Source organism: Juglans regia, chromosome 8, assembly GCF_001411555.2.
Source record: "Juglans regia cultivar Chandler chromosome 8, Walnut 2.0, whole genome shotgun sequence".
Lineage (NCBI taxonomy): Eukaryota > Viridiplantae > Streptophyta > Magnoliopsida > Fagales > Juglandaceae > Juglans > Juglans regia.
This window is the reverse complement of record NC_049908.1, coordinates 2,401,706-2,415,102: the sequence shown is the minus strand read 5'-3', so window position 1 is coordinate 2,415,102 and position 13,397 is coordinate 2,401,706. Positions and strand designations below refer to the sequence as shown.

The 13,397-nt window shown below is 34.4% G+C and overlaps 3 protein-coding genes across 3 annotated transcripts; 1 reads left to right on the top strand and 2 right to left on the bottom strand.

The window, feature by feature from the left end:
* The first annotated feature begins 2,097 nt into the window (after window positions 1-2,097).
* LOC109001026 (protein Mpv17-like) lies at window positions 2,098-6,106 on the top strand. Its single transcript, XM_018978144.2, has 3 exons — window positions 2,098-2,372; window positions 4,651-4,742; window positions 5,347-6,106. Exons 1-3 carry the CDS (start codon window positions 2,223-2,225, stop codon window positions 5,753-5,755), a joined length of 651 nt encoding a protein of 216 aa, XP_018833689.1. The 5' UTR covers window positions 2,098-2,222; the 3' UTR covers window positions 5,756-6,106.
* Window positions 6,107-8,191: 2,085 nt separating this feature from the next.
* On the bottom strand, window positions 8,192-10,354 carry LOC109001028 (pentatricopeptide repeat-containing protein At1g62670, mitochondrial-like). Its single transcript, XM_018978146.2, has 2 exons — window positions 10,059-10,354; window positions 8,192-9,527 (listed from the first exon to the last, which is right to left on the bottom strand). Exons 1-2 carry the CDS (start codon window positions 10,320-10,322, stop codon window positions 8,529-8,531), a joined length of 1,263 nt encoding a protein of 420 aa, XP_018833691.2. The 5' UTR covers window positions 10,323-10,354; the 3' UTR covers window positions 8,192-8,528.
* Window positions 10,355-11,602: 1,248 nt separating this feature from the next.
* Window positions 11,603-13,094, bottom strand: LOC109001030 (60S ribosomal protein L37-1-like). Its single transcript, XM_018978147.2, has 4 exons — window positions 13,023-13,094; window positions 12,804-12,939; window positions 11,936-12,037; window positions 11,603-11,841 (listed from the first exon to the last, which is right to left on the bottom strand). Exons 1-4 carry the CDS (start codon window positions 13,023-13,025, stop codon window positions 11,789-11,791), a joined length of 294 nt encoding a protein of 97 aa, XP_018833692.2. The 5' UTR covers window positions 13,026-13,094; the 3' UTR covers window positions 11,603-11,788.
* Between the last annotated feature and the right edge of the window lie 303 nt (window positions 13,095-13,397).

The window sequence follows — 13,397 nt, the reverse complement described above, 5'->3', positions numbered from 1 at the left end:
AAAATAATATACATATTATAATCTATGATGCAAAAAATGTACTTATCTTATATATATATATATATATATATATATATCAAAAGTAAATTTGTATTAATAACTTAATATTAAAGTTGATGTTTAAGATTAAAATTTATATATTATATCAAATGTTATATTAAAAGCTATAAGATTAATTTTACGTGACATCACTTGTTGTATTAATTTTATGTTATAAGATTAATAAATTTGAATAATAAGATTAGAATTTCATGTTATATTAATTAGCAATTTAATTTATAATATAATATAAAAAATTATAAATATATATACCAGTCCGGTTCGGTTTAAACCGATTTTCAAAATATCAAAATCGATACCACACCGAATCGCTTACAAATCGGACCATTTGGTCCAGTTTAACCAATTTTCCCTTCTTTTTTTTTTTTTAACATCCCTACAAGTCATACTCTTGAAAAAATTATTTTGGTAAGTAAACATTTATTTATTTAATTTTTAAGAATCCCTTGAAAATAGTTTCTTATATTTTTATTTGTTTTGTAGAAGATGGTAGGTAAAATGAGATATTATTAAAATACAGTTTGTCTATAGGTCTTTTGTTTTTAGCTTTTGAGAAAGTCAATAATAACTTTTTTTTTAAAGATGTTTTGAAATCCCTTGCTTTAAGATATATGAAATCTTTTAGAGCCTGAACTCTTTGGATTGAAATTGAAAAATATATATTTCAAAACCAAATGCTATCATCTTTCTTTTCTCTTGTTATAGTTGTTGTTGTGAGTGTTGATGGGCTAACGGGGTCGCAACGGTGACAAAGAGGATGAAACACTTGAATTCACTTGAAAGAGATGTTTTTTTTTTAGAAATGATAGAGCCACCAAAAATTTGTACACATATTTTGTACCATTTTTTTTTTGTTTACTTAATAATTAAAGAAATGTTTTTTAAAAATTTTATATTTAAAAAAATATATATTAAGAAGTTAAAAAAATTATTGAAGAAAAAATAAATTATTATTATTATTATTTTACATTATTCGGTACTTATTCCATACCGAATTTTCTGTGGCCTAGCACTGCCTTAAAAAAAAAAAAAAAAGAAAACAAAAAACAAAAAGAGATGTATTTTGGTGCAGAGATGATCCTGCAGGTGAATCTACAACGCATACTAATACAGTAATATCTTGATATTTATGACTTGCTGTTATAGAAAGAAAAATGCTTGTGACATTGAAGAATATGATATAAAATCTAAAAAGGATATTAGCATAACCAACAATTATACTTAGCATTCCACACACTATATATCATATTTATTATTATTTTTTTATAATAAGTATGTGATATATGAATGATAAATAAAATAATTCAATTAATTTAACATGAATAAAATAAAAAAAATTAAAATTAAAATATAGTATGAAGTGTGGTATAAGATAATGAGTAGCATAATCATTCGTATAATATATTTGTAATGTATCATGATTATTATAAAAAAAATAATACTAAATACAGTATTAAAATGTGCAAGCTCTGCATAAAAAAATTGAGGTATATTATTAAAAAGACAAGTTTTTTATATTGATTTCACATTTATCTTCTTTTTTTTCAATTTTTTTTAAATGTACGAGATTTACACACTTAATTTTGTAAATATCAGTTTTCAAAAAACAAATGATAAGTTTTTAATTCTAATATATGAGTTTTTATTTTTATTTATTTTTTTAGTTCTAGTTTGCTCGAAGAATGATGGATAATATTATTTAAACCTAGTATGATAAAATTAGACAAAAATAAAGTGTATGAAAATTTATTTATTTTTGTTTATTGGGAGGCATGGGAACGATTTCCTGGGAATAAGTTTCTAATGGAAACGGAATTACAGAAATTTAAATGTAGATATTTAATTAGTGAATTGCGATGAGATATGATGGTAAATTGATTAAGATACAATTAAAATATTATTTTTATTTAAAAATTTAAAAAATTATAGTAATTAGATAAAATTAGTGAGAAAGATTTTGAATAATTTTTGTATCGTTTCATTGGTTCGGGAAAGTATACTGTTATAAAAAGGCCAGGTCAGAGATACGTCTAAAATATTCAGGCTTCCGCCGAAACACAGACACGAAAAGGAATGACGTTCCGAAGCCTATAATCTGCTCTTATTTCTCTTGCTGTCTCTAGAATCTCTCTCTAGAATTTGTTCTCTTTATCTACTGGGCCATGTTGAAGTTGTGGAAATGGTACCAAAATTGCTTGGCAGTCCACCCAGTTAAGACTCAGGTCATCAGCTCGGGTATTATATGGGGTTTTGGAGATATAGCCGCCCAGACAATCACCAACTACACTGCCAAGAGGCACCATCAAGTTCAGGTTAGTTCCCATCTGCAAAACCCTCTAATACTAGTTCTGCGAAAGGATTCGAACATTTCTGAGCTCTTTTCTCGCTGTTTTGGTAAATGAGTCTCTTCTATTCCCTTCTCTATGTCCGCCTTTTTCCATCTGTTATCCATTTATATGTATTTGCGTGTTTTAACTGTTCGGCAATTAGGTATCTGCCATTTTCTTGCGATGTGGTTGACTTCATATTATGTGTTTTTGTTTCTGCCGTTCATCGTATTGAGTTACGACATGGTGGACTGTGAGGTTCTAATACGGAAATGAAGGAAATACAGATCGAGAAAAGATACTACTGAGTTACTGATGGGAAGTTGTGACTAAAATTTAGTTTGCCAAAGCCAGTGAATGGAGCCGTTTCTGGCGTGTGCCCCACAGACCAACAAATTCTGGCTCTAAGACTTAAAGTATGTGGAGGAATTTTTCTCATTAGGATTCTAGAATGAATACCCTTCTGTGATAAAAGTGATAGAAAATAGAAAATAGAAAATATAATAGAAATTGAGATAGAGAGGAGAGGAGGAGGGAGAAACTGCATCTTTACCATTCTCTCAAGTGTGATTGAATACAAAGCATAGATTCTTATTTGTAGGGAAATTACACTGAGATGAGATAAGGTAAATCTTAATCATTATGAATATCAAATCGAGATAATTTCAAATCAAAATGATTTGATAATTATGAAAATCAAATCAAGAATCTCAATTTCGTCAGCTGCAGCATAGGGGTTGGATTCTTACCGTGGACAAACATAACTAATGAGTATAAATCCAGCACTATAATAGAATTCTTTGTCTTTTGACTTAGCAACTGTGATGTCTTTCAGAACATAAATCTCCGTTAAAGTTTTCTATTCCTTCATCATCATCTTGCTTAGGATTTACAAGAGAGGATTTTTTTTTTTTGGGGGGGGGGGTGTTATTTTTACTCATACTAGACTTGAGATGACCAGTGAATCTAGAACTCAATTTTGTCGTGACTTACATTATCGTGACAGGATTCTCAAGGAAGCTTTCTCAAAGGTGTATGACATTGCTAGTGCACATAAGACTTTAATGAAGATTTGCCTTCCTTGTGGGATTATATTTATGATTAAATGGACTGATAGGGGTCATGTCCCTATCTTTTTTCATGGCTGACATTTTATATATAATTTATATATTTTCTTTGTGGGTTTAATTCACACTTCTCTATGATTAAAATGGTTGGTGTATGTGTGATTTTTCATGTTTTCAAGGGTTTATGATGTTTATATCTGTAAATTGGTATGGACTATGGAGTGGAGTTTGACTCTACACAGAATATAAAAGGAAGAAAAGAAAGGAGAACTAAGACGGTAGTCCTCATGTTTTTAGCCAATCTATTTATTTTAGAAGAAAAAATCCACTGGTTGTACAAATAACCCAATGCTCACTTTGGGATTGGAATGGCTTATATAATTAATCACTTGGATCTTGGACCTACCTGTCACCACATGAAAAGGGGGCATATTTCATTTTACTACAATGACACCAGGCAAGAATGGTATCCCTTGTTTCTCTGTGGAATAACAGTCGTGGTGACTATTGGAATGCCAGTGATTAATGACTATACAAATTATTGGGCAGCCATTGGGCACACCATTTCTGCACAAATTCTTGATTTTAGGTTAGTCATGCTTCGGCTTCTTCATTTTTTTTTTTTTTTTTATCTGGGTATAGGTAATATTAGGCCCCTTTTGGTTTCAGATATGGTTTCAGCCCATCTCATTTCATCTCAACATCCAAACACCGTTCAAACACAAACACTTTTCAATTTCAAATTTTTAAATTTTCAAAATTTTCAACTAATCATTATCTAATCATTACAAATTTTTCAAACTTCCAAATTAAACACAAAAAATAATTCAACCTTTTCAAATCCTAAAACAAAAATAATATTAAAAAAATAATATTCTAACAATATTTTAACTTTATAATATTTTTATTCAACATTTTCTCTCTTCTTTTCTAAAATCCTATAAAACATCTTAACTCAAACCATTTCACTACCATTCACAAACTATCTCACTACTTTTCACATATTTATCATCTCATCTCATTTTATCTATGTAACCAAACGAGGTCTTAGCTGTCATTTTGCAATTCTTACTATTTGAAAATTCTCATCTCACATTATGTGACTTGTATCTTTGGCCTTATTACATAACAGAAAGTTGGTAGCACTACTTATCTGTTTTTGTTCAAAGATAACCACTCCATCTTTCATTCATCAGCATGAAGATAAGAAACTGAAAATCAATTGGAAACGAGTGGCTACGACCAGCTTGTTTGGGTTTGGATTTATTGGGCCAGTTGGCCACTTCTGGTAAGTGTACCTTACTCATTGAGAAACATACTTTTAATGACAGATTGGTTTTTGCTGTTGATCAAAATAAAACAGGAATTTATCTTAGTGCTTGTTGAGATTATTTAGATTTTCTTTTTAAATTAACCAAGGATTTTATCATAAAAGGCATTGCATAATTACACAGGTTGCATGCCAAATCGGACACAGAAATCTTAAAGAAACTTGCCAAAAGTAAAGCTGAATGCATATACTATAAATTCGCTAACTTTGTCATTTGCTGCTCATGGGATTAAGGCTATAAAGCATGCACTCCTATACATGTGCATTAATTGTTTCTAGAGTGAGATTTGAATTATTCTTCCACAACCACTGTTTAAATGCATTTTCATTCAGTCAAACCCATGGGTTGTTTTTTGGTTCCTCTTTTGGTGAACCTCTTAATTCCTACCTCTCCTGCTCAGTCTTGAGCAAACCCAAAACCAATTGAAGTTGGAAGTTTTTTAGTGAGTTGAACATGTAGTTGCCCACTGGCATAGGCGAGGTGTCTGAGAGTTTTTCACATGCTCAAAAAAGCAAAAAGAGTACATTACTCTATAAATCTTTTTCTCTTTCTCGTTTGTAGGTACGAAGGTTTGGATCGATTTATAAGATTTCGTCTCTTATTGCAACCCAATTCCTTTCGATTTGTTGCTACTAAAGTTGCTGTTGATGGGATCATCTTTGGCCCATTGGATTTACTCGTTTTTTTCACTTACATGGGGTTTTCAACTGGAAAGAGTGCCCCTCAAATAAAGGAAGATGTGAAGAGGGACTTTCTCCCAGCCTTGATTCTGGAAGGAGGCATATGGCCAATTCTTCAAGTTGCAAATTTCCGATACATACCCGTGAGGTATCAGCTTCTTTACGTCAACTTTTTCTGCCTGGTAGATAGTTGTTTTTTGTCATGGATTGAGCAACAACAGGATGCTCCTTGGAAGCAATGGTTGAAATCTTTTCTACCTTTGAAGGAAAAAAAAGGCCAAAGCGGCTGATTTCTCATCAACCCATTTCATCTTTCATCCTGAGCCTTACTATATTACATTCCAGAAAAGTAAAGAGTTCATTGAGAACCTCCAAATACCAACTTCTGTTTTTTAAAGTTGGGATGTGGGAAGTGATGAACAATTGGTCTCACATTGAACCGATTTCCAATTGGAATACAAGGAAATTGACATTTACTTATCCTATCATGTTCAATCATTTTTGTTTGCTCAAGGGTTATGAGATTTTGCCTGTTGTATTAAATCGGGGATGATAGATTTTGCTCTCTTATCTTTCGTTGAAATACTCTTCTAAGTGCATAGTGATGGAAAAAGCTCACAAGACGTGAGATTTTGAGCTTTGATCCTTTATTGAAGTAATTTCGTAGAAGTGCTGCTTCAGTGAAGTCTCTCTAGATTTTATGGGTCCTGGGAATTTTAGTAAATTCGGTTAGAGGTGCTCCCATCTCAACTCTACTCGATTCAACTTACTTAGTAAAAGGGAAAAAAAAAAAAAAATCTTTCATTAATGTCTTGGTCTATAGCCTGTCGTTGAAAAACTTAGAATAGATTCCAGACATTGCTCCGTACTCTGAACATGTAAAGAATTGTTTCCAGAAGTGCGAACTTCGGTTAAAAATTCTCCCGATGAAAGACTATCCAGGAGCAGTTCTACTAGTGCAAAGAGGAATTCCCACTTATTTTTGAATAACACATAATTCAGCATCCCATTTCCCCCCGACTTCTCTCATGCTTTCATCTCTCGACATGAGCCAAACACCTACTATCATGTGACTAGAAAATATGCGAAAAAATACGAGAAAATTACTCACTTCGAGAGGAGCACTTCCATGGAAGAAAATAAGAAGATGATAAGAGAAGAAATAACATTTGCATTAACTTTTTTGAATGTCTTAACACAACTAAAGAATATGACCCTTACATGAGTCCAGGCTAATACAACTAAAGGCATACAATAGAGTAAAACTAAGGCCCAAGGCCCACTAGCTATCTTAAGGCCCAAATACATGCTGAGTGCGAAATTGTAAATGACATTAAATGGGCCTAGGGCCCATAGCCCAGTTCCTTCATTCGGGAATTGTGACAAAACATTCCCTATAAAAGCACCTTGTCCACAAGGTGCGGTTTGACTGCCACGCTTCCAGTATAATAGGGAATTATTAACTTCCAGCTCATCGTCAATGACCCAATCGAAATTTCCATCTTTTTCTCCATGTCCAACGATCCCAAGATCACCCACTTCTTCAACAGCCTCTATAGGCTCCACATTCGAACCCACTTGACACCTAGCAACTTCATTAAAGAAAGGAACCTTCGATATCATTGTCACAAAATTTGTTTCAATATCCTCAGCTATTCCATAAAGATTTCTGTTGGTATAAGCTCCAGATGATTCGGACTCCAAAAGTGCAAGGCCAGAATCAAGTTTGCCCCTCCTTATGTATTCGATCCTTGTGCTGCTGCATTTTAAAGAACTGAAATTGTCTAAAGTATACGCAGAAACTGTGATAAGTGAGTCATTGTTTTTATTATAAAACAAGCTTCGTATAACTTCATCAAGATTGACATTCAGAAGGCATATTCTCCTATTAGTCTCTCAACTAAATGCTGCACAAACACCAGATTGAGCAAGAGCAAACACAGAGTCATGAGCTGCTACGATTTCAATTGTTTTTCGGCATGAGCAAGCATGCTCACGCCTCAAACTTATGTCCTATCTCTGAAGTTTCTTAACACTGTTGACCAACCCATCCATGCCACCTAAACCAAGGCTATCGATGGCAGCAACTGAAGGCCTTCTTGCAGCTTCTACCGTGCTGGTAATAATCTCTAGATATATAGCCAGGCTTTGTTTCTCTAGCCGTCGATCCCTTTCGAAATCCTTCAAAAGCTACAATATCAAATCCACAAGAAAACTTGCCCTTTGCGCCGGTAATCACGATGGTCTTCACATCGTCTCTTCTTAAGGCCTCCTCATCAGTCCTTTAATTTGCACAACAGGGGAATTCCTTCAGTGTTCATCTTTTTCTTCCACAACAACTGCATCTTCTTCTTGTATGTCACAAATTTGATCTTCAAATTGGTTGAAACTTTCCTGAAAGTTACTAACAAAATTGTCAAGGGACTGTTGAAATACTTGGTGCATTTTATTATGACACTCTCGAAAATCCTTTAGATGTTGTTGAATAACATCGAAGCGTTGAAGATTGTGTTCCATTAGCTCTTTGATATTGAGTAAGGATGAGATGATGTTTTCCATTCTCACGGAGGGATGAAGCCAATGCCAAGGAAAGACCAACTCTGTATATCACTTGTAACACACCTGATAGTAGGTGTTTGAATGACTAGAAAATATACGAGAAAATATAAAAAATTACTCACTTCAAGGAGAGCACCTTCATGGAAGAAAATAAGAAGATGATAAGAGAAGAAGTAACATTTGCATTAACTATTCTGAATGTCTCAACCCTAGAGCCCTTGGCTCTTAAATAAAGAAGATGATCCCTACATGGGGTCAGACTAACACAACTAAAGACATACAATAGAGTAAAACTAAAGCCCAGGTCCCACTAGCTATCTTAAGGCCCAATTACATGCCGAGTGTGAAATTGTAAATGACATTAAACGGACCTAGGGCCCATAGCCCAGTTCCTTCATCCGGGAATTGTGACACAAAGGCATTAGGATGCATGTCATCCGATGCTACTACACATGGATGCACATTGAAGATCATAGCAGTTTGCTATGAACACAATACAGGTTGCTATGACAATCCAGTTGATTTCATATGCTCAATCACAATATCTAATTTTTCTGATAAACCTGCTCTTCGATAACCAGCTATCAACAAATCATAAGTCGACCTTCTGGGCACGTAATAATCTTTTATCTGTTCCAAAAATACGTCTAGCCGGTCATAAGCTGCCCTTCTGAAGTAAGAACAAATTACCTTCTCAACATCATCAGGACTGTTGAATGATAAGTCCTGTTTTAACATCCTATCAACAGAATACTCTACATCGTCCAATCTATCTTGCATTGCATACATCCCTATGATCGCAGAGTGTACCCGTGACAAAATCTCGGAAATTTGATTGGCATTCATCAAAGTTACAAGGAGATCCTCCATATCGTCCACAGTCCCCACTTCGACATAAAACTTCACAAGTCTCTCGGCCATTCTGCTACTAATTTCCCGCTCACCATCAAGCACAAAGTTAATGAAATCTTTCACTTGACCAAAATTTCTCCACTTGCAAAGCACTTCAAGCATATTATCCAATATGGGTATGTTGGGCATTACTCCAGACACCGTCATTTCTTTAAATAATTTATCAGCATCATCGTAATTTCTTCCTTTAACAAAACCCGAAATCATACATTCATAGGTTTGAATATCAGCAGAGAACCCAGCAGCTTTTTTGGCAGAGTACCAAGCTTGCATTGCAGCAGCATTTCCCCAATTTGAAAACACGAATATGAAAGCATCATAAGTGTCAGAATTAGGCTTGTAGCCCTCTGATCTCTCCATCATCTCGAATAAGCTCTGGGCTGTCATTAAATTACCTGAAGACAAGCAAGCATGTATAAGCGAATTGAAGACAGAAGAAGTTGGCTTCACTCCATGAGCCTCCATAGAAGTAAAGACACGCATGGCAAGAGGGAGACTCTGAACATTTCCACAGAGGGACATCAACTCAGAGAAGGAATCATGGTCTCTCACATTATCCTTCAGCATTTTCTCTAATCTCCACTCCAAAACCTGATCAATCAAACAATGGAATATTATGAGCACAAAAGTGAGTTGGAGAACCAGGAAAAGATGGGAATAAAGTGATGATAAGTTCACGCAGAGATTCATAAAAATACCAGATTTTGATGCCAGCAAAGTAAACGGATTCCAAACGTGAAATTCTTACTCTAGTGAGAGAGTGATTTTCAGGTTCTCTTTTTACAGAGACACGATTTTGTGTTTTTGGTTCATGACCAATATGTTGACCATTGATCAACATTTGAGAAAAGCTCACAACTTTAATGTAAATCAGCAATTTCTGTGGATTCCTACCTTTTCTGTGAAAATTTTCACATTTTCACAGTTCCGTTTGGTTGCTTAGAAAAAGTACGAAGGAAAGAAATATGACTGACACCTGAAAAGAATTCATTTTCCATTTTTATGATAAAGTTTCACGATTTCTTCCTTATCGTTTCTTTCTCCGCGCTTTCCCGGAGACCGAAGGGTGCAAAGTGACAACAAAAAAACGGTGAAAAGAAAGAGAGTATACGAAAGAATTACCAGCTTGGCCTTCTGAGGAGACAAAGACCCGAGAGAAGTGAGGAGTGCGTCCCAGGAATACCCGAGGCTTTTGAGGTCTGAAGAGTCCTCTGAATCTAATAAAACTTTAATTCGTGAACTTGGTTCCTTAAGCAATATCGCGAGAAGAGGATTGGGATTCGGTGTTATGTCGCAGAATGAACGTTGGATTGTTATGGGATGTGGCTTCAAAGCTATACCCTTTTTCGCACAGAACGATGCTAAAACCCTGGCAACTGAAGCCATGTTTTCTCTTTATCTGAACGCTTTTGTTTTGAATCGAGTTTTCGGTGGGTTGTTGGGTTTAACCGAGCCTTAGCGCAGGGTAAAGGAATTGGGATGTTTGGACGCGGGGATATGAATTTGGTTTAAGGCTTCGATTGTATTCAAAATTTATCTTAACTCATCATTATATTTTTTTTTAATTTTTATATAAAATATAATAAATAATTCAATTTTTTTAAATTTTTAAATATAATTTTTAAATTCTAACACAAAATATAATAAATAATTTAATATTTATTTTACTATTCATAATCTATCTCAATTCATCTCAATTTATTTTTGAATCTAAACCACTACTAAATCATTTCTGCAGCTAGACTGGAAATACAACATATTTATAGCATTATTCGAAAATTATTTCTATTAGTTTTTTTTAGTATACTTGTTTTAACATCCTTGTACTATGGTCCTTAACGATATAGCACTCGTTTGGTTAGATAGAACTCTCCAGACCAGCTCCAAATCATGAAAGAAAGAATTTCTTTCCAGAAATGGTAAACAACAAAGAACAAAGTCTCAAACAACCTACTCATGTTCGGAATGAATAATAATAGGATTACTATTTATTATTATTTATTTATTATTATTTTTGTATTTGATTTTTTTTTTAATTTTTTAATTTTATTTAATAATTAAAAAAATGAGTATTAATAAAATTATATATTTTTTTAATTTTTTTTAAAGACTCTGTAATAAAATCTCTCTGCAATGGAGATCGTGCCTCGTACAGATCCTCGAAACATGGCGTGGCAATAATTATGCAAAGTGCAAGCTTGGCTGTTAACTATGGAATTTAACGTGGTTGTATCGGCTGACTAAAGGGGTCGTTCCAATGGCCCAAGGCTGATAGCAATGGTTCTTTCTCAAAAACAATGACCTAAACCTGACTGTTATACACATCCACCAGCTTCGCCATTGTAATCAATTCTCTTCTCTTCGACCACTAACAGTCACAAGCCTACCCTTTCCTCTACCTGAAAAATTCTCTCCTTTTCTTCCCCTTGATGATTTTTTTTTGGAGTTGCAGAAACTTGAACGGATCATTTTTGGGAACCATAGCTTTGACATATGACATGGAATAGCACCAGCCATTACAGGCCAAGCAACAGAAGTGATGATAAAAATCAAAATCAAAATCAAAATCAAAATATTAAGCAACAGATGAGAAATAATCACTGGGGGCTACAAGCCAACAAGTCTCATCAACATAAAAAACACATTCATAAACACAGTAGAGAGAGAGAGAAAACAGACCAGTTTAAAGTAATTACCATTGATTGTCAAAATAAAGCAGGGATACTTTTAACTCTCCAACATTAAAAAAAAAAAAAACACTAAACAATGCTCTAATTTTTTTTTTATAGGTTTTTTTTCTGGTTTGAGAATTAAGGAAAATAATATAAAATAAAAAGTATAATATTGCCCTTCTAAACTATAAGGGGCTGCGGTTGTTCCTTGTTCCTTGGGGTTGCTTGAGTACCTAAATAAACACGAGAGACAAACATCATTCAACCAAAATATATTGAGGCACGTAAGAACATATAAGTGATATGCAAACAGAGAAAACAATCTACCTTCTCTAAAGTTAGTCTTGAACCTGCGTGGCACATGACGGAGGTACCTCATACGGCCAGTTCCAGTGGTCTTTCTGCGGATAGCCTTCACACTCCAGTTATCTGAAGAAAATCCATACAAAAGCTAGCATCAAGGTCATGACTAGTTTCACTAAATCTTGCAAACTCCGAAATTAGCTCCAATGCTTAAAACCAAGATGCAGTTTGGTAAGCACTGAGCAGTACTCTTTCTGTCAGAAAAAACTAAAAACAAAATACTTTCAAAGGCACCAATTCATTCGAAATGCCACCACAAGGAACGTGAAATTGACAAGGTAGAGAAAAAAGGAAGGAAAGACAACAGTTCAGAACTACGAGCTCAAAAAGTAACAGAAATGAAAGAGAAATATACCAAAACAGAGGATCGAATCATTTTTTTTATAAGTAAACTTAAAGAAACAGAAATGCTGAAACGATCACAGAATCAAGATGCTTTGTTATAATTTCATTACCAAAGAAAATATACAAAAAAAAAGCAGAATAGTTGTGTAATGTTCCAATTTCAATTGGGTGAGATTCAACCTCAGAAGAGCAAAAGAAACACATGCGATTTCGTATATCATTTTCTCATCTTTCGAAATCAAAATTATAACCTTATAATCAAGTTTGAGTCACTCATTTAGGATTACTTTTGTTTTCACTGGTCATCGAAAATGAAAAACAAATTTCTGCATTTTTTTAAGCCACCAAATAAATCACTAATTGCTAAAACAGGCCCCTTAAAAGCAAGCAAATGAAGTAAAACCCAAGGATCAGATCACGTCAAAGACCATATATGTTGTGTGCGTGTGTTAATTCTCTTTTGCATTTTTTTTTCAGAAACGTTTACATTTTCTGACGCGGCTTGCGGGATAAGCACAGGCGGCGCAGCGACTCTTCTGGAGGTGGAAGCTTCTGCGTCCGCATCGCACGCACAGCGTGTGGGTCTTGTTCCTCCTCTTCCCAAAGCTCCCTGTTCCTTTTCCCTATTCAATTCCATTTTAACAATTACACAACATAGACACAAATCAATCTATCGAGAGGGAAAGCGACAGAGAGTAGAGAATACCATTTCCTTGGTCGCATAGAGAAACTGATCTGGGTTCGGAGGTTTAATAAGAAATCTATCAGCTTTGATTACTAGCTCTCTACGTAGCGTTATTAAACTAGGGTTTAGGTTTTTTCTTTATGCACTGTTGGACCCGAGACATGCTGGCCCGGTGATCCAAGTAGTTGGGCCAGTGGACTTTAGGACAAACTTCCTTATTGGGCCGGTGGAACTATTTTTCTTTTGTTTTTTGTTTTTTTTGAAACCAACCTTGTTTCTCATTACTGCCACAAATGTTGGATACATGGAAGGGCTTCCTCCAAAGTATGCTCTCCTCAGAGATTTTTACAACATCCTTTGCTAACCTATGGGCCATACAATTTGATAATCTAGATA

Coding starts and splice junctions, on each gene's coding strand:
- LOC109001026 (XM_018978144.2), top strand. CDS start 2,223: ATGTTGAAGTTGTGGAAATGGTACCAAAATTGCTTGGCAGTCCACCCA. Junction 2,373..4,650: donor AGAGGCACCATCAAGTTCAG/GTTAGTTCCCAT, acceptor TTCATTCATCAG/CATGAAGATAAGAAACTGAA. Junction 4,743..5,346: donor GGGCCAGTTGGCCACTTCTG/GTAAGTGTACCT, acceptor TCTCGTTTGTAG/GTACGAAGGTTTGGATCGAT.
- LOC109001028 (XM_018978146.2), bottom strand. CDS start 10,322: ATGGCTTCAGTTGCCAGGGTTTTAGCATCGTTCTGTGCGAAAAAGGGT. Junction 9,528..10,058: donor CTCCTCAGAAGGCCAAGCTG/GTAATTCTTTCG, acceptor TTGATTGATCAG/GTTTTGGAGTGGAGATTAGA.
- LOC109001030 (XM_018978147.2), bottom strand. Junction 12,038..12,803: donor CGCAAGCCGCGTCAGAAAAT/GTAAACGTTTCT, acceptor GATTTTCTTCAG/ATAACTGGAGTGTGAAGGCT. Junction 11,842..11,935: donor CAAGACTAACTTTAGAGAAG/GTAGATTGTTTT, acceptor GTGTTTATTTAG/GTACTCAAGCAACCCCAAGG.